We start from the raw sequence: 21,235 nt of genomic DNA on the forward strand, positions 1-21,235 counted from the left end.
TTCACCTACCACCTGTCTGCCCATTCCACCAACTTGTTTATGTCCTTTTGAAGTTCTAGACTATCCTCCGTTCACAATGCTTCCAAGTTTCATATCATCTGCAAACTTTGAAATTGTACACCAAGGTCTAGGTCATTAAAATAGATCAAGAAAAGCAAGAGTCTCAACACTGATACCTGAGGAACTCCACTACAAACCTTCCTCCAACCTGAAAAACATCCATTAACCACTACTCACAGACACTTCTTCCAACCTCCCTCTGGACCATGGCTCCACCACCGAACATCAAGCCACTGTCCAAAGGACTGTCACTGACCTCATCTCCTCTGGAGATCTTCCGTCTACAGCTTCCAACCTCATAGTCCCACAACCCCGGACAGCCTGCTTCTACCTCCTTCCCAAAATCCACAAACGGGACTGTCCCGGCAGATCCCATTGTGTCAACCTGCTTTTGCCCCACTGAACTTATTTCTTCCTATCTAGACTCTATCTTTTCTCCGCTGGCCCAGTCTCTTCCCACCTACATCCGTGACTCTTCTGACGCCCTAAGTCATTTTGACAATTTCCAGTTTCCTGGTCCCAACCGCGTCCTCTTCACTATGGATGTCCAATCGCTCTACACCTCCATCCCCCACCAGGATCGTTTAAGGGCTCTCCGCTTCTTCCTTGAACAGAGGCCCAACCAGTCCCCCATCCACCACCACCCTCCTCCGCCTGGCTGAACTTGTTCTCACATTGAACAACTTCTCCTTCAACTCTGCTCACTTCCTTCAAGTAAAAGGTGTTGCTATGGGTACCCGCATGGGTCCTAGTTATGCCTGTCTTTTTGTGGGATATGTCGAGCATTCTTTGTTCCAGTCCTACTCAGGCCCCCTCCCCCAACTCTTTTTCCAGTACATTGATGACTGTATCGGTGCCGTTTCCTGCTCCCGCCCTGAACTGGAAAACTTTATCAACTTTGCTTCCAATTTCCACCCTTCTCTCACCTTTACATGGTCCATCTCTGACACTTCCCTTCCCTTCGTCGATTCCTCTGTCTCCATCTCTGGGGATAGGTTGTCTACTAATATCCATTATAAGCCCACCGACTCCCACAGCTACCTAGACTACACTTCTTCACACCCTACCTCCTGTAAGGACTCCATTCCATTCTCCCAGTTTCTCTGTCTCCGACGCATCTGCTCTGATGATGCCACCTTCCATGATGGTGCTTCTGATATGACCTCCTTTTTCCTCAACCGAGGATTCCCCCCCACTGTTGTTGACAGGGCCCTCAACCGTGTCAGGCCCATTTCCCTCACCTCTACCCTCACCCCTTCCCCTCCCTCCCAGAACCGTGACAGGGTTCCCCTTGTCCTCACTTTCCACCCCATCAGCCTCCATATCCAAAGGATCATCCTCCGCCATTTTCGCCACCTCCAGCGTGATACCACTACTAAACACATCTTCCCCTCCCTTCCCCTGTCAGCATTCCGAAGGGATCGTTCCCTCCGCGACACCCTGGTCCACTCCTCCATTACCCCCACCACCTCATCCCCGTCCCATTGCACCTTCCCCTGCAATCGTAGGAGGTGTAATACCTGCCCATTTACCTCCTCTCTCCTCACTATCCCAGGCCCCAAACACTCCTTTCAGGTGAAGCAGCGATTTACTTGTACTTCTTTCAATGTAGTATACTGTATTCGCTGCTCACAATGTGGTCTCCTCTACATTGGGGAGACCAAACGCAGACTGGGTGACCGCTTTGCGGAACACCTCCGCTCAGTCCGCAAGCAGGACCCTGAGCTTCCGGTTGCTTGTCATTTCAACACTCCCCCCTGTTCTCATGCTCACATCTCTATCCTGGGCTTGCTGCAGTGTTCCAGTGAACATCAACGCAAGTTCAAGGAACAGCATCTCATTTTCCGATTAGGCACACTACAGCCTGCCGGACTGAACATTGAGTTCAATAATTTCAGAGCATGACGGGCCCCCCATTTTACTTTTAGTTTTAGTTACTTTTTCTTTTTTACATTTTTTACAATTTTTTTCTTTTGTTTATTTCATTTCATTGTGGTTTGTTCAGTTTGCTTACCCACTGTTTTTTTTCATGTTTGCACTTGCTGCTGTTCAATCTTCAGTTCGTTAACACCCTATCTGTCCTAATGCTTTGTCTTTCAACACACCATTAACATATTGTTTGCCTTTGCTCCATGACCTCTTGGTCAGCTATGTGGCTTTGTCCAATCTACACCTTCTCCTTTGTTATTTCTTGCCCCACCCCCGGCTCACTTGCTTATAACCTTTGACATTTCTAATATTCGCTAGTTCCGAAGAAGGGTCACTAACCCGAAACGTTAACTCTGCCTCTCTTTCCACAGATGCTGCCAGACCTGCTGAGTGGTTCCAGCATTTCTTGTTTTTATTTCAGATTTCCAGCATCCGCAGTATTTTGCTTTTTTAACCACTACTCTTTGTTTCCTATCACTCAACCAATTTCGTATCCATGTTGCTACTGTCCCTTTTATTCCATGAGCTACAAGTTTGCTCACAAGTCTGTGGCACTGTATCAAATACCTTTACATTATTTACATAATTACAGGTCAGTCAGTCTAACCTGAGTAGCGGGCAAATTATTGAAATCTGAGAGACAGGATAAACTGTCACTTAATCAAGGATTAGTCAGCATAGATTTGTTAAGGGAAGATCTTGTTTGACCAACTTTATCAAATTTTTTGAAGAAGTAACAAGGAAGATTGATGAGGGTAGTGCAGTTGATGTGGTCTACATGGGTTTTAGCAAGGCTTTTGACAAGGTCCCACGTAGCAGACTGGATAAAAAAATAAAATCCCATGGGATCCAGGGAAATGCAGCAAGGTGGATACCAAATTGGCTCAGTGGCAGGAAACAAAGGGTAATTGTTGACGGCTGTTTTAGCAACTGCAGGGCTGTTTCCAGTGGCATTCTGCAGGGCTCAGTACTGGGTCCCCTGCTTTTTGTGGTGTATATTAATGATTTGGACGTAAATGTAGGGGGCATAATCAAGGAGTTTGTGGCTGAGACAAAGATTGGCAGTGTGGTAGATAGCCAGGAGGATAGCTCTGGACTGCAGGAAGATATTGATGGTCTGGTCAGATGGGCAGAAAAGTGGCAAATGGAATTCAACCTGGAGAAGTGTGAGGTGATGCATTTGGGGAGGTCAAACAAGGCAAAGGAGTACACAATTAATGGGAAAATACTGAGAAGTGTAAAGGAAGTGAGGGACCTTGGAGTGAATGTCCACAGATCCCTGAGCGTAGCAGGCCAGTTCAATAAGGTGGTTAAGAAGGCATATGGATTCCTTTCCTTTGTTAGCCGAAGTATAGAATATAAGAGCAGGGAGGTTATGCTGGAACTGTATAACTCATTGGTTAGGCCACAACTTGAGTACTATGTGCAGTTCTGGTCACCTCATTCCAGAAAGGATGTAATTGCACTAGAGAGGGTACAAAGGAGATTTACGAGAATGTTGCCAGGACTGGAAAAATGCAGCTATGAGGAAAGCTTGGATAGGCTGGGGTTGTTTTCCTTGGAACAGAGAAGACTGAGGGGAGATCTGATTGAAATATACAACATTTTGAGGGGCCTGGATAGAGTGGAGGTGAAGGGGTTATTCACCTTAGCAGAGAGGTCAGTGACGAGGGGGCATAGATTTAAAGTGACTAGTAGAAAAATTAGAGGGGAGATGAGGAAAAGCTTTTTCACCCAGAGAGTGGTGGGAGTCTGGAACTCACTGCCTGAAAGGGTATTTGAGGCAGAAACCCTCAACTCATTCAAAAGGAGTCTGGATATGCACCTCAAGTGCTGTAATCTGCAGGGCTACGGACCAAATGCTGGAAGGTGGGATTAGAATAGGTGGATCGTTTTTCGGCCGGCACAGACACGATGGGCCAAGTGGCCTCTTTCTGTGCCTTAAACTTTCTGGAGTTTATGATTCTACGATACTCTAATTGGCAGGATGTGTCAGGTGGTGTCCGAAAGGGATTTGTGTTGGGACGTCAACTCTACATCGTATTTATGAGATGATGGGATAGAAAGCCACATATCCAAATTTGCCGATAACACAGAGATTGGAGAAACTGGAAGCAGTGTAAATGAAAGCATAAAATTACAAATTAATAGATTAAGTGAATGGGAAAAATGTGGCAAATGGATTTCAATGTAGGCAAATGTGAAGTCATCTATTTTTGATCGATAAAGGATAGAAGAGTACTTTCTAAATGGTGAAAAGCTCGAAAACAGTGGAGGTCGAAAGAGATTTGGAGGTCCATGTACATATATTAAAATGCCATGAACAGGTATAGAAAATAATCAAAACGGATAATGGATTGCTGGCTTTTATAGTGAGAGAACTAGAGTACATGGGGCTAGAATCAGGCTTCAGCTATTCAAAGCCGTGGTTAGACCACGCCTGGAAGCATTGCGAGAAATTCTAGGCACCACACCTGAGAAAGGATATATTACTAGATTCCAAGAGTTAAATTTTGAGGAGAGATTATTAGGGTTTGTATTCCCTGGAATACAGAAGATTAAGGGGTGATTTCAGCAAAATTCAAGATAGTAAGGGGTACTGATATGGTAGAGGGAGAGAAACTATTTCCACTAGTTGTGGAGACTAGCACCAGCAGACATAGCCTAAAAATTAGAGCCAGACCTTTCAGGAGTGAAGTTAGGAAACATTTCTTCATACAAAGGGTGCTAGAAGTTTGGAACTCTCTTGCGCATGGGACAGTTGATGCTAGGTCAATTGTTAATTTGTTTTAATTAATTTTAACTGGTGGCCATGCCTCCAGCTGCCTAGACCCTAAGCTCTGGATTTCCCTCCCCAAACCCCTCTGCCTCTCGATTTCTCTTTCTTCCTTTAAGACATTCCTTGAAACCTACTTTTTTGACCAAGCTTTTGGCCATCTTCCCTAATATCGCCTTATATGGCTTGGTGTCAAATTTTGTTATATAATGCTCCTGTGATGCAGCTTGGGACGTTTTATTGTGTTAAAGGTGCTATATAAATATATGGTTGTTGTTCATTTTAACTCTGTGATTGTTAGATGTCTGTTAATCAAAGATATTAAAGGATATGGTTCAAAATCCAGTACATGGAGTTAGGTCACAGATCAGCCATGATCTCACTGAATGTCGGAACAGCTTCAAAGAGCAAAATGGCCTCCTCTTGTTGGTATGTTCCAGTCTGCCCAGTCCCCTAACTTGCCCATATTCCTGCGCCTGGATCTAAAATCACATCAATTGTAGTCAAGAAAAATGTTGAAATAAACAAGAAAAGTTCAGTTTACCTTCATTCCTGATCTCTGTGGGCACATTCGAGATATTTAATTGATCGATGTCCAGCTGCCACAGATTAGCCAGCTGGCCAAGCTCAGCAGGGAGCTCCCGAATTCCAGGATTGCTAATGAGACAGAAAAGAGTTAAACATACAGGCAGGCAGACAGAATCTGAACTAATCCACTGTACAAGTATATGATTGATTCTGAAGCCAGTTTTGGTGTCAAATTTTGTCTGATAATGCTCCTGTGAAGCACCTTGGGATGTTTTGCTATGTTATAGGTGCTATATAAATTGAAGTTTTGTTTATTTTGTCCTTCCTAACCCCGGGTATAGACAGAGTCCAACTGCCCAAAACAGAACTGGGAACCAAACCATGGCCCCTTCTGCTCTTTTGGATAAGCTCAACGAGGGAAGACTGGCAGAGAAATTCATTAATTGGATGGTAATGTTTTCTGGAAAAGTAACTTTTATCAATCTGGCCACAATTTTTAATTGAATGAAGCATGCTGCCATCGCTATAGGGCTCCACAGTAAGCCCATACTTTGGAGTTCACTATAAACAAGTAGCTAACTTACTTTGAAAGGTACAGCTCGGAGAGGGCTCGGAGCCAGCACACCGACTGAGGGACTGAATCAAGAAAGTTATTGTCCAGATGCAGAACTTCTAAGCACTCACCAAGGAATTGTGGGAATTCAACTGCTGAAATTGAAAATAAAAGAATGAATGCACTTTGCTCCATTAGTGTTTAATAGCATGTTACTGCCTGTCTTGGCAGAGTACTTTTCTTTCAGGGGGCTGTGTTTACCTTGGCATGTCAGTGCAGACACTGATTGCACTGATGAATTTTGACACTGGTTTCCAGAATCATGGAAGGAGTCAGGTTGGCCCAGGGCTCAGTATTTCCTCCGGTCCCTGTTCTCCAATGATGAAACCAAGATTTACGCAACACACGATGTTTATTCTGACACAACAGTGAACAACTGAAGTTTTCACTTCCATTTACTGTATTCTGCTTCTTGTCATTTTGTAAAATAGGTTGAACATATTCAGAATAAAATGGTAGGACAGAATCTCACCAAGGCATCTAATAGGAAATAGGAGCAGGAGTAGGCCATTCGACCCATCGAGCCTCCTCCGTCGTTCAAACAGATCATGGCTGATCATCTACCTCCACGCCATTTTCCCCCACTATCCCCATATCCCTTGATGTCATTAGTATCCAGAAATCTATAGATTTCTGTCTTGAACATGCTCAATGATTGAGCTTCCACAACCTTCTGGGGTAGAGAATTCCACAGATTCACCACCCTCTGAGTAAAGAAATTCCTCCTCATCCCAGTCTTATGATTCAATTTACTGTTTCCACTGGAGCAGGGAAGGCTGAGGAGATTTGATAGATGTTATTAAATTTAAGAATGGTTCTAATAGGATGAATAGCAGAAGATTTTTTTTTTTTGTTGGAGAGACGTGGACATGATCCATCAAGAGAGGGAGGAGAGTGATTAGGAGAAATGTTTGTACTCAGAGGGTAGTTGGATGCCGTGTTACAGTGAATGCTTGAGCATCAGTCCCAAGACACAAGTACTTGCAGCTGCACTTCAATTTCCACCCATGTGTGCTAGCACTGGACCCTGGTGGAGGGTTGGTCTGTGCCTTTGGCCAATCAAGATCAACACATTTGGGGTGTGCTATTCCTGTCCAATGCCAGTATGGGGAGGTGGTGACAGGAAGATCAACATCTTAATCTCATAAAATGGTCAATGGCAATGTGTCAACACACTGTCCTTTCAGTGTAGACCAATGGATGAAAGGGCAGGGGAATGGGTCTAATCTAATAGATCAGAGAGCCAACACAGACTCAATGGGCAAAATATGTCGTAAAATTCTATGAAAATCTTTCTGCTAGTTGTATGCCTGGGCAGTTTGTACAAGAGTATGAGAACACTGTGCAGAGAATGTGAGCTCACATCCTATAACGGTAGTTTGAGAATTTGAATTCAGTTTAATACATCTGGTAATAAAGGAATCAGTAAAAGTGACCACAGAACCGTCAGATTTTCAGAAAAGCCCAACTGATTCATCATCATTCTTTAGGGAAGGAAACCTGCCTTTCTTACCCAGTCTGGCCTTTATGTCACTGCAGTCATACACCATGTTGGTTGACTCTTAATTACCCATTGAAGTGACCTAGCAAGTCACTCAGTTGTATTAAACTGCTACCAGCAGTTCAAGAAGGCAGCTCACAACAACCTTCTCAAGAGCAACTGGGGATGGGCAATAAATACCATCCTGGCCAGCAATGCCCACATTCAGAGTACAAAAAAAAAACGAAAACGGATCATTTGTGGGCAGAAGGTGAGGGTGGGTTATCAGACAAATTACCTGTCTTTTCTTCAAAACGACACAGGGCGGCACAGTGGCTAGCACCACAGCCTCAGAGCTCCAGGAACCCGGGTTCAATTCTGGGTACTGCCTGTGCAGAGTGTGCAAGTTCTCCCTGTGACCGCGTGGGTTTTCACCGGGTGCTCCGGTTTCCTCCCACAGCCAAAGACTTGCATGTGATAGGTAAATTGGCCATTGTAAATTGCCCCTAGTGTAGGTAGGTGGTAGAGAATATGGGATTATTTATTTTTTTTATTTTTTATTTTTTTTTATTTAGAGATACAGCACTGAAACAGGCCCTTCGGCCCACCGAGTCTGTGCTGACCATAAACCACCCATTTATACTAATCCTACACTAATCCCATATTCCTACCACATCCCCACCTGTCCCAATATTCTCCTACCACCTACTTATACTAGGGGCAATTTATAATGGCCAATTTACCTATCAACCTGCAAGTCTTTTGGTGGTGGGAGGAAACCGGAGCACCCGGCGAACTTGCAAACTCCACACAGGCAGTACCTAGAATTGAACCCGGGTCGCTGGAGCTGTGAGGCTGCGGTGCTAACCACTGTGCCACAGATTACTGTAGGGTTAGTATAAATGGGTGGTTTTTGGTCGGCACATACACGGTGGGCCGAAGGGCCTGTTTCAGTGCTGTATCTCTAAATAAAAATAATAAATAAAAGAGGATTTATACATTTGGTAAGAGACATTTAACGGACAGAGTTTCGGCCCAAGTCAGAATTCACACTGAAGCCCAGGATGGATAAGTGAGAAGATTTTATCCTATCAACTAATACATGTTCCTCATCGGTGCAGTTAATGTGTGTGGTGTGTCCAAGTGCTGCCTCTGTGGTAAGGAGGAATACACATGGGCAGATAAGTGGCAGATGCAGTTGAAGAAAGAACAATGTGTGTAAACACAGTTCTAGAACAAAAATAAAGAATAGCAGTGTACCTTAAAGGGTAAATTTCTCAATGCAGTGGAGGTATCTAAATGTGTCGACATAAGAGGCAGGATTTTCCCTCCAGGTGAGGAAACAGTGGCGGGGGCTATTTCCAGGTGCCAAACAGACCCCGGAGGGAAGCAATTACTCGTTGTGATTTTCACAGGACACCCACTTAATGGGCTTGTTGACAGCTTTTCTATCCATTTAAGGACAGAGGACAGACTCTCAAAGCTGGACGGCCAATCAGACGTTTTCCAGCTTGGAAGGAGCAGCAGGCTGCGATGGAAGGTAAATAAGGAAGAGGACGCTTCAAGATGGATGCACCCTCTCTCGACCTTTTTCAAATCTAAACTAAAAGGCTTTTGCAGCCAGGGTGCCACTGGAGTGGGGCAGAGAAGGTGAACCTCTCTGCAGGGTAACCTTTGTATGCTCCTGAACTCAGGCAGGCAGGGAGGGCCCCTCAGCCTGCCGTCGGGAAACTGCCTCCAGGCACCTAATCTGGCCCAACTACCTGCGAGAACCTGCAGACCAACTGGAAAATCCTCCTTTAATTGGCCTTACATGGCTCTTAACGCAGGCGTGTAGCCCTGCTGCCCCTGATCCCTCCTCTGCAAAAATGGGCCAGAGACAAGCTGGAGCTGGGGAACCAGCATGCTGACTGGCAGAACTATTTTTATTTCCTGCCCACCTCTGCCCCCAGCCCTGGATGGGGCTGAAATTCCAGCCCATGGATTCTTAAAGCAGGTGGACAAGTTAAAAAGCCATTAAAATTGACTGAACATAAAAGCACAGAGATCAAGAATGCTCCATACAATACTTAGTACAGAACTGTGTGCAGTTTTGGGCTCCTCACGATAGAGGGATATAGTCAGTGACCCTTCTTCGGAACTGACCCGAAACGTTAACTCTGCTTCTCTTTTCACAGATGCTGCCAGACCTGCTGAGTGGTTCCAGCATTTCTTGTTTTTATTTCAGATTTCCAGCATCCGCAGTATTTTGCTTTTATTTATTTTAAACGGTTGCTGGAGTGAAGAGATTACTCGTTTAAAGAGATCACCAGACATTTGGCTGAAGGACATTTGCATACTAAGAGACTGTGCTTGGAGAGACAAAGCAACTACTCCCTGGTCCAATTAACCCAAATGGATTTTGATCACCAGACACTGAAGGTGTAAGGAGGCTTGTATTCCAGTGTCTGCTAAGATGGAGAATCCACAAATGAAGGAGTGGTGAAACCAGCCGGTCACATGACTAACCTGCTGGCCCAGGCTTTTTTTGAACGAGGCACAGGACAGTTTGAAGACAGATGGCAGATTGCAACTGAACCTGGAACCAGTGAGCCTCTCTCCTGGCTGGCTCTCTCTCGCTTTCTCACAAGCCTCTGGACCCACTGAAGTCGCTTAAACCTCAAGAGAAAAGACTCCTACATCGAAACAAGTTAAATCATGCACTGGGCCCCAACAAACAGCAAGACTTACCAGCAACCAAAGACCCCACACTGAACTCAAAGGACTGTAAATAGACCCAGCTGTTGCCTCAAACATTTCCCCTTTATTCTTTCTACTTTTTCTGTCTCTATCTGCGTGTGTGTTTATCGCATATGCATGCTAGCGTGGCCGCATCGCATATTCATAGTCGTTAACCGGATTAGAGTTAAAGGTTAATAAACTTCCACCTTTCTTGTTTACATCTAAGAAAATTGATTTCTCTGCCTTACAATTGGAAAGCAGTGAATAAAGGATTCACTGAGGGAGAGCGAAAACACGGTGTGTTTAAAATTAAATCCTGTTAAGGTTAAACCAGGCAAAGGCTGAGAGGGAACCCCTAGACCCCTTTTCTCACCTGGTTGTAACAGAAATTTGGGGGCTAGTGTCCTGGATTTGACCCAAAGTCAAACGGGAAATCGGAAGCGAGAAGTCAAATTGACCCCAAACAAAAAGAAAAAAGATTTCAATACAGATTTTCTTGCGGTTGTGTGTGCTAGAATATTAATATGTCTGCGACTAAAGCCAGTAACTCCCCGAGTCAGGGTGAAGTAACTTGGGATAAGTTAAAAGCACCGTCTATGGAGGAGTTGAGGAAAATGGCTGAGCAGTGTGGGATCACTGCACGTGGCAAGGCTTGGAAGTCTGAACTCCTAAGACTAGTGGCCAACCATTTTTCCCTTGAATCTGAAGAAGCAGAAACAGGGTAAGAAGTAGACCCCGTCAGGGTATTGCTAGCAAAGATACAATTAGAACAGAGGAAACTTGCATTTGAGGAAAGAGAAAAAGAAAGAGACAGGCGAAAGAAAAAGAGAGGAGACAGAAAGAACCTTCCAGAAGGAACGTGAAGAAAAAGAGAGAGGAGAGCGAGAAAGAGCGAGTCCAGAAGGAATGCGAAGAGAGAGTTGAGGCGGCTTGAGTTAACTAGGGGGGGGGGGCGACAGAGTAACCCCAGCGGAAGCATGGCCAATATGGAGGAGTGTAATTCAGGGATGGGTACAGAATTGTTAAAACTTGTCCAATTGATGCTAAAATTCAATGAGGGAGACGCAAAAGTGTTTTCTGTGTCTTTTGAAAAATTGGCAAGGCAGTTAAAGTGGTGAGCAGAGGCTTGGACTCTGCTGATACAAAGCAAGTTAATAGGAAAAGCTTATGAGGTTTATTCTATGTTGTCAGATGAGAGTTCATCGGATTATGAACTGACAAAAAATGCTATCCTCGGGGCATATGAGTTAGTTCCAGAAGCCTTTTGCCATAAATTTGGAACCCTCAAGAAGCAAGCTGATTAAACTTACCTGGAGTTTGAGAGAAGTAAGCAGTGGCTGAGGGCGCTTAAAGTACAGCTCAGCTATGAGAATCCCAGGGAAGTAACTCTGTTAGAGGAACTTAAACACTCTCTCCCACTCTCCATAAAGACACATGTCGAGGAACAGAAGGTTCATCGAGCCCGGCAAGCAGTCATTCTGGCCAATGAGTTTGTTTTCATTTCTAAGTTGGTTTCCCAGAGGAAAACCTTTCCTAATCACCCCCACAAATCCGAAAAGGACAAAGGGTGGGAAGGTGATAGAAGCCTAAGCAGTCCTGGGAAAAGCAGGAGACACAGCCGGCCCTCCTCCAGCCAAAAAGGAAGGTGCTGTAAGTAGGAGTGAGACCCGGAGACCTGTGTGCTTCCATTGTAATAAAGCAGGGCATCTAAGAGCGGACTGCTGGAAACTAAAGGGAAAACTTGTACAGTTAATCAGGGCACACCCACTCAGTGAAGGAGAAGGGAACCTGATGAAAAGCACAGCAGAACAAGCTGTGGCTTTAACTGCAGTAAGAGTCAGACCCAGGAAGCCTACTACTGCAAGTGCAGGAAAATTTAATAGGATTCCGAAAGGTTATCAGGGTTCGTGTCTGAAAGGAGAGTAACCCCATACTCCTTGGGTGGGGCAAGCAAGCCCACAGTAATCATCGGGGACACAGAGGCCACTAGATCCCTTTTACTGGGAAAAGGCCTGACCTTTCCCCAGAGAGTGCAGTAAACACCAGAATGGTGGTGAATGGCATTGGAGGGCAGTGTATGCCTGTACCTTTACACCAGGTGTACCTGGAATGTGAACTAGTTTCGGGACCAGTGACCTTGGGGATTGTCCCTAGTTTGCCTGTGGACGAGGTTGATCTGCTCCTAGGTAATGATCTGATGGGGACGAAGGTGGTAGCTTTCCCAGTAGCGAAAGAGAGACCGCAGGAGGTCAGAGAGACAGGGCAGTGGCAGGAGACAGTCCCCTGCAGTTTCCTTGAATGTGTAATGAATCAGGTGATGATCAAACCAGCTCCCCCAGAGGAGATTGAATTGGCACTGCAGGCAGATGACCATGAGGTCTGCCTGTCCGAGACTTTCTTTGGAAGTCAGAAGACGCAGGGAATGAGTTAAATGGATCTTCCCTAGCTGAGGCTCAACGAGCTGACCCAGTACTGAGAGAGTTAGCATAGACTGCCCCGTCTGAAATTGAAGCAGAGGGAGTCCCTGACAGCTACTCTTTAAAGAATGAGGTGCTGATGAGGAAGTGGAATTCTCCTCACAGACATGACAGCAAAGAGTCGACAGTGGTTCACCTGTTAGTGGTGCTGCAGAGGTACCGGAGATAAATATTAAGAATGGCCCATGAGATGACAGTGGTTGTACATGTCGGTATACGAAAAACCAAAACCCGCATAAGACAGCAGTTTGACTGGCCACAACTACACAAAGATGTGGTGGAGTACTGTAGTAGTTGCCACATGTGCCAGGTCGAAGGGAAACGCCAACCTACAGTGAAATCTGCAACCCTAAGTCCTGTATCGATGTTTGGAGGACCCTCCAGCAGAGGGTTGGTGAACTGTCAGGGACACCTGCCGAGAATAAAAGGGGACAAGGCTGGCAAAAGGTTAGAAAGGAAAGGGAAAAAAGGGACCAAGAGGACTGGTTAAAGGAAGTCCAGGAAGAATCCCAAATGGAAACCCCTACTGTCCGTCAGCCAACCCTCACATCCTCCTATGTAAATGCAGACACTAGAAGCACTCCACCAGAGTTGCTAACAGCATTTACAGGAACTTGCAGAGACAAAGAAAGTCCTCAAGAGGCAGAGAAACTGTTAGGTTGATGCCTCACCTAGTCAAAGTGCTGCAGGGGAGTGCAGCAGAATCTGGACAAATACCTACAAGCAGGAGTGTCGCAGAGGACAAAGGGAAGATTAGCAAGGAATACACCCCCACAGTCAGCAGAAAAGGGAAACAACCATCCCTTAAGGTCAAAAGCCCTTGAATGACTCATTAAAGCACTGAAAGAGAGTTCAGAGTGGGTCAACCCACTGCCAACGCCGATCAGCAGAACTCCGACCTAGGGCTAATTAAATCTAACCCACCCCCTGCAGACCTCAACAAGAACAAAGACACCCTAGGCAGTCATGGAAATGTGCAAACTGAAAAACTTGCACAAAAACCACATGTTTATTGGGATGCCAAAAAGGGCAGTTTAAAACAGCACTGCTACCGAAAAAGGACAGGTTATAACAATAGTTAAGATTTCTCTACCGATCTACTCTCTAGTCCCTTTTAATGAAATGCTTTTTTAAAAAAAAAATGGCATTTAATTCCGCTGGGTGTGGAGGTGTCATGAAGACCCCCACCTGCCAAGAATGAGGCATATTAATTTCATCTTGTGAACATTTATTTTGAACGGTTGCTGGAGTGAAAAGATTACTTGTTGAAAGAGATCACCGGACATTTGCATACTAAGAGACTGTGCTTGGAGAGACAAAGCAACTACTCCCTGGTCCAATTAACCCAAATGGATTTTGATCACCAGACATTGAAGGTGTAAGGAAGCTTGTATTCCAGTGTCTGCTAAGGTGGAGAATCCACAAACGAAGGAGTGGTTAAACCAGCTGGTCACATGACTAACCTGCTGGCCCAGGTTTTTTTGAACTAGACACAGGACACTTTGAAGACAGACGGCAGATTGCAACTGAACCTGGAACCAGTGAGCCTCTCTCCCGGCTGGCTCTCTCATGCTTTCTCACAAGCCTCCGGACCCAATGAAGTCGCTCAAGAGAGAAAAGACCCCTACATCGAAACAAGTTAAATCATGCACTGGGCCCCAACGAACAGCAAGATCTACCAGCAACCAAAGACCCCACATTTAACTCAAAGGACTGTAAATAGACCCAGCTATTGCCTCAAACCATTCCCGTTTATTCTTTCTAATTTGCTATCTCCATCTGTCTGTGCGTTTATCGCGCATGCATGCTAGCGTTGTCACGTTGCGTATTCGTAGTCGTTAACTGGATTAGAGTTTAAGGTTAATAAACTTCCACCTTTCTTGTTTAAATCTAAGAAAACCTGTCAAAATGATTCCTTTGCCTTACAATTGGAAAGCAGCGAACAAGGATTCACTGAGGTGGAGCTAAAGCATTGTTTTTAAAATTAAACCCTGTTACAGTTAAACCAGGCAAAGGCTGGTTTGGACCCTAGACCCCCTTTCTCACCTGGTCATAACATAGGCCTTTTTCGCTGATAGAGATTCGAGGGCAAGAAACCATGATCTTAAGATAAGCACTCATTACAGATAGGGGAAAATTAGAAGAAACCTTTTTGCACAATTAGATGATGCTTGACCACAATTGATTCAAATTCATTAAGTGCTGAAAGGAACACTGCACAGTGGCGCAGTGGTTAGCACCGCAGCCTCACAGCTCCAGGGACCCGGGTTCGATTCCGGGTACTGCCTGTGTGGAGTTTGCAAGTTCTCCCTGTGTCTGCGTGGGTTTTCTCCGGGTGCTCCGGTTTCCTCCCACAAGCCAAAAGACTTGCAGGTTGATAGGTAAATTGGCCATTATAAATTGTCACTAGTATAGGTAGGTGGTAGGGAAATATAGGGACAGGTGGGGATGTTTGGTGGGAATATGGGATTAGTGTAGGATTAGTCTAAATGGGTGGTTGATGTTCGGCACAGACTCGGTGGGCCGAAGGGCCTGTTTCAGTGCTGTATCTCTAATCTAAAAAAAAAATGGGAAAACAGGTAAATTGGACCTAAGGTAGCAACAATCATAATATGATTCATAATATGGTTTGTTTGCACTGGAGTGCTGACTTGGGGTTGCTAAAGTGGGAGTTTTGTGACTGAGGGTAATTAAGGGTTAGTTTTATCTAAAGGCTAGTCTTTCTTTTATTTAGCAAATTAACTTAACAGTTGCTGTTTGGGTTTGAGAAGGTGATTTTTACACCAGCTTTAAACAGAATTCACTCAGGTTCTGCTTGCAGCTGCACCTTGTTAATTAGATAACTGGCTTAAACCAGTTTTCAGGGGCTAGAGTCAGACAGTGTAAAAGTGGGCCATCTTACAGTGCTGACTTCTTTTGCATTGGAATGCTGACTTGGGGCTGCATTAGAGTGCTAAAGTGGGGGTTTTGTGACTGAGGGAGTTCGGTGAGGAGGGAGCGAGGAGCTCCTTTCATTTCCTACCTGTCCTCAAAGAGCGTGAGGGGAGTCGAGAGTTTCCAGAGCACAGCTGACTGGTGAGTAAGTCCTGGTGGGTATTTTTCAAACTGGATTGAATTGTAAGTCATTGTCTTAGCAAGACTTAGTTGATTTATTTTTTTATTAGAATAGTCTTTTAAAGTTTTAAATTTAAAGGGTTTAGTCATGGCAGGAGAGCTTAAAGCTGTGGTTTGCTCCTCTTGCTGCATGTGGGAATCCGGGAACATTTCCAGTCCCCGGGACCAGCATGGGTGCAGGAAGTGTGTCCAGCTACAGCTCCTGGAAGCTCGGGTTTCAGAGCTGGAACGATGGCTGGAAACACTGTGGAGCATCCGCGAGTCTGAGAACATTGTGGATAGCACGTAGGAGAGGTGGTCACACCGCAGCTGAAGGGACTTGAGGAAGGAAGGGAATGGGTGACCACCAGGCAGTCCAAGAGAAACAGGCAGGTAGTTCAGGAGTCCCCTGGGGTCCCGCTTGCAAATCCGTATTCCATTTTGGAGGCTGATGAGGCTGGTTCCTCCAGGGAGTGCGGAAAGAGCCAAGCTTCTGGCACCACAAGCAGCCTGTCTGCACAGGAAGGGGGAAAGAGAGGAAGAGCAATAGTAATAGGGGATTCTATAGTCAGGGGAACAGATAGGCGCTACTGTGGCCAAAAACATGACTCCAGGATGGTGTGTTGCTTCCCTCGTGCCAGGGTCCGGGATGTCTATGAATGGCTGCAGGGCATCCTGAAGGGGGAGGGTGATAAGGCAGAGGTCATGGTACATATTGGTACCAAACACACAGGTAGAAAGAGGGATGAGATCTTGCATCAAGAATTCAGGGAGCTCGGCAGTAGACTAAAAAGCAGGATCTCTCGGGTTGTAATCTCTGGATTACTCCCAGTGCCACGTGCTAGCGAGTATAGAAATAGGAGAAAAGCACAGATGACTGCGTGGCTTAAGAGTTGGTGCAGGAGGGAGGGTTTTAGATTCCTGGACCTCTGGGGAAGGTGGGACCTGTACAAGCGGGACTGTCTACATCTGAACCAGAGGGGGACTAACATCCTTGCTGGTGGGTTTGCTAGTGCTGTTGGGAGGAGTTTAAACTAATTTGGCAAGGGGAGGGAACGCAGACTCCTCGCAGAATAGGGACACAGCTAAACACAGGAAAGCAAACAAGTCAGAGGGAATACAGCAGAAGTAAGTTTCAAGGGAGTAAGACCAGGATGGATGGCCTCTACTTTAATGCCAGGAGTATTACAGGTAAAACGGATGAGTTAAGGGCAAGGATTGACATGAGGAATTGTGGTATAGTAGCCATCACGGAGACATGGTTGAGGGGACAGCCACATTGCTAGGTGTTCATTATAGACCCCCAGATAGTCAGCGGGAAATTGAGGAGCAAATATGTGTGCAATTCGCAGAGGTGTGTAAAAATAATAGGGTAATTATATTAGGTGATTTCAACTTTCCCAACATTAATTGGGATAGTCATCGTGTTAAGGGCTTAGATGGAGTGGAGTTCTTCAAATGTATTCAGGAGAACTTTTTAGCTCAATATGTAGAGGATCCAACAAGGGAGGGTGCAGTGCTGGACCTAATTCTGGGGAATGAAGCCGGACAGGTGGTTGATGTGTTGGTGGGGGCGCATTTTGGTGATAGCGAACACAAGATGGTACAATTTAAGCTTGTTATGGAGAAAGAAATAGACAAGTTGCAAAAAAAGGTTTTGGATTGGGGGAGAGCGAATTTTCGTAAAATAAGGTAGGACCTGGCAAGGTAGACTGGAAAGAGTTACTTGTCGGGAACTCTACAGAAGAGCAGTGGGGGGCATTCAAAAAGGAAATGGGGAGGGTACAGGCCCAACATGTTCCCTCGAGGGTAATAGGTAGGAGCAACAAGCCCAGAGAACCATGGATGACCAGAAACATTCAGGGTACGATAAGGAAAAGAGAGGCTTTTCGCAAATACAAGAAGAGCAAATCAACGGAAGCATTAGTGGAGTACAGAAAGTGTAGGATGGAGCTTAAGAAAGCAATTAGGAGAGCAAAGAGGGGATATGAGAAAGCTCTGGCTGGTAAAAGTAGGGAAAATCCCAAGATATTCTATAAGTATATCAATGGGAAGAGGATAACCAGGGAAAGAGTAGGACCCATTAGGGACCAAGGGGGAAATCTGTGGATGGAGCCAGAGGACATTGGTAGGGTGTTGAACGAATACTTCACATCTGTCTTCATCCAACAGAATGAGGATGTAGATATGGAACCGAGAGAGAGAGACTGAGATTCTTGAGCAAATTGTCATAGGGAGTAACAAGGTATTGGAGGTTTTGGCAGGCTTAAAAGTGGGCAAATCTCCAGGTCCGGACGATTTGTGTCCCAGGATGCTGTGGGAGGCGAGGGTGGAGATTGCAGGGGCTCTGGGCCAAATTTTTAATTCCTCTCTGGCCACAGGGGAGGTGCCAGAGGACTGGAGAACAGCTAATGTGGTCCCACAATTTAAGAAAGGTTGTCGAGATAAGCCAGGGAACTGCAGACCAGTGAGTCTGTGGTAGGGAAACTATTGGAGAAAATTCTGAAGGAGAGAATCTATCTCCACTTGGAGAGGCTAAATTTGATTAGGAATAGTCAGCATGGATTTGTCAGAGGGAGGTCATGCCTAACAAGTTTGATTGAATTTTTTGAGCATGTGACCAGGTGTGTAGATGAGGGTAGTGCAGTTGATGCAGTTTACATGGATTTCAGCAAAGCCTTTGACAAGGTCCCACATGGGTGACTTATCAAGAAAGCAAATGCACATGGGATACAAGGTAACTTGATAAGGTGGATTCAAAATTGGCTTAGCTGTAGGAGACAGAGAGTGATGACAGACGGCTGTTTTAGTGACTGGAAGCCAGTGTCCAGTGGCGTATCACAGGGATCTGTGCTGGGTCCCCTATTGTTTGTCATTTATATAAATGACATAGATGACTATGTGGGGGGGTAGGATCAGTAAGTTCACGGATGACACAAAGATCGGCCGAGTGGTTAACAGTGAGGTTGAGTGTCTTGGGTTACAGAAAGATATTGACGGGATGGTCAAATGGGCAGAAAAGTGGCAGATGGAATTTAACCCCGAAAAGTGTGAGGTGATACACTTTAGAAGGAGTAATGTGACACGGAAGTATTCAATGAATGGCCTGACACTGGGAAGTTCCGAGGAACAAAGGGACCTTGGCGTGTTTGTCCATAGATTTCTGAAGGCACAAGGGCAGGTTAACAGGGTGGTGAAAAAGGCATATGGGACACTTGCCTTTATCAATCGAGGCATAGATTACAAAAGCAGGGAGGTCATGTTGGAGTTGTATAGAACTTCGGTAAGGCCACAGCTGGAGTACAGTGTGCAATTCTGGTCGCCACATTATAGGAAGGATGTGATTGCACTGGAGGGGGTGCAGAGGCAATTCACCAGGATGTTGCCTGAGATGGAACATTTAAGCTATGAAGAGAGGTTGGATAGGCTTGGGTTGTTTTCGCTGGAGCAGAGAAGACTGAGGGGTGACCTGATCGAGGTGTACAAGATTATGAGGGGCATGGACAGGGTGGATAGGGAGCAGCTGTTCCCCTTAGTTCAAGGGTCAGTTACGAGGGGACACAAGTTTCAGGTGAGGGGCAGGAGGTTTAAGGGAGATTTGAGGAAAAACTTTTTTACCCAGAGGTTGGTGACGGTCTGGAATGCCCTGCCTGGGAGGGTGGTAGAGGCGGGTTGCCTCACATCCTTTAAAAAGTACCTGGACGAGCACTTGGCACGTCATAACATTCAAGGCTATGGGCCAAGTGCTGGCAAATGGGATTAGGTAGACAGGTCAGGTGTCTTTAATGCATCGGTGCAGACTCAATGGGCCGAAGGGCCTCTTCTACACTGTATTATTCTGTGATTCTGTGATATGATTTAATTTTACATTCAGTTTGAGGGAGAAGAATGGGTCCAAGACTAGTATTTTAAACTTAAATAAGGGCAATTATGAGGGCATGAAAGTAGAGCTAGCTAAAGTGAACTGGCAAATCAGGTTAAGGGATAGGTCAAGAGATGCAGTGGGATATTTCAAAATACACAGTATTGATACAGCCCAATGAGAAAGAAAAATTCCAAGGGTGGGACCTGCCATCCGTGGTTAACTAAAACAGTTAAAGATAGTATCAAACTTAAAGAAAAAGCATATAATTGCACAAAGATGGGAGGCAGATCAGATGATTGGACAGGATATAAAAAACAGCAAAGAATGACAAAGATTGATAAGGAGGGTACAATTAGAGTCCGAGAGAAAGCTAGCTAGAAATATGAAGACAGTAAGAGTTTCTATAGATATTTTAAAAAGAAAAGAGTTAATGAAGTGAGCATTGGTCCTGTAAAAAGTGAGTCTGGGGAATTAATAATGGATAATAAGGAGATAGCAGATGAATTGAACAGGTATTTTGCATCGGTCTTCAAATACTGGGATGTTACTTGTATCCTCAATAGTGCTCTAAGTCAGGAAATGGAAGGAAAGGAGGAACTCAAAAAAATTACAATCACCACGGATGTGGTACTGAACAAATTGTTGGAGCTGTGGGCTGAGAAGTCCACGGGTCCTGATGGACTTCATCCTAGGGTGTTAAAAGAAGTGGCTAGTGAGATAGTTGATGCGTTAGTTTTAATTTTCCAAAGTTCCCTAGATTTGGGAAAGGTTCTGTTAGATTAGAAAATAGTGAATGTAACTCCTTTATTCAAAAAGGGAGGGAGACAGAAAGCAAAAACTACAGGCCAGTTAGCTTAACACCTGTCTTAGGGGACATTTTAGAAGCTGTTATTAAAGACGTTATAGCAGGGCACTTAGAAAAATTCATGGTAATCAGGCAAAGTCAACACGGTTTTGTGAAAGGGAAATCATGTTTAACCAATTTATTGGAGTTCTTTGAGGGAGTTACATGTGCTGTGGATAAAGGGGAACCGGTGGATGTATTGTACTTAGATTTCCAGAAGGGATTTGATAAGGTGCCACGTCAAAGGTTATTGCAGAAAATAAAAGCTCATGGTATGGGGGTAACATATTGGCATGAACAGAAGATTGGTTAGCTAACAGGAAACAGAGAGTAGGCATAAATGGGTCATTTTCTGGTTGGCAAGATGTAATGAATGGTGTGCCACAGGGATCTGTGCTGAGGCCTCAACGTTATACAGTTTGTATAAATGACTTAGATGAAGGGACCGAAGGTATGGCTGCTAAATTTGCTGATGACACAAAGATAGGTAGGAAAGTAAGTTGTGAAGAGGACATAAGGAGGCTACAAAGGGATATAGATAAGTTAAGTGAATGAGCAAAGACCTGGCAAATAGAGTATAATGTGAGAAATTGTCCACTTTGGCAGGAAGAATAAAAAAGCATATTATCTAAATGATAAGAGATTGCAGAGCTCTGAGATGCAGAGAGATCTGGATGTCCTTCCTAGTGCATGAATCGCAAAATGTTAGTATGCAGGTACAGCACGTAATTATGCAAGCTAATAGAATGTTATCATTTATTTCGAGGGGAATTGAATACAAAAGTAGGGAGGTTATGCTTCAGATATACAGGGCATTGGTGAGACCACATCTGGAATACTGTGTACAGT

The 21,235-nt window shown here is 45.0% G+C and overlaps 1 protein-coding gene across 5 annotated transcripts in view; it reads right to left on the reverse strand.

Moving 5' to 3' along the window:
• Positions 1-21,235, reverse strand: part of lrrk1 (leucine-rich repeat kinase 1) — a 269,006-nt gene that overhangs the window by 128,340 nt on the left and 119,431 nt on the right. For 4 of the 5 annotated variants that reach the window (XM_068017674.1, XM_068017671.1, XM_068017672.1 and 1 more), the window contains 2 exons: positions 5,878-6,001; positions 5,310-5,422 (listed from right to left, as the gene is read on the reverse strand). In XM_068017674.1, coding sequence (XP_067873775.1) covers positions 5,310-5,422; positions 5,878-6,001 — 237 coding nt within the window. The remainder of the gene's footprint in view (positions 1-5,309; positions 5,423-5,877; positions 6,002-21,235) is intronic. The other variant, XM_068017673.1, reaches the window with a different exon arrangement.

This window comes from Heterodontus francisci, chromosome 38, assembly GCF_036365525.1.
Source record: "Heterodontus francisci isolate sHetFra1 chromosome 38, sHetFra1.hap1, whole genome shotgun sequence".
In the NCBI taxonomy this organism is placed as follows: domain Eukaryota; kingdom Metazoa; phylum Chordata; class Chondrichthyes; order Heterodontiformes; family Heterodontidae; genus Heterodontus; species Heterodontus francisci.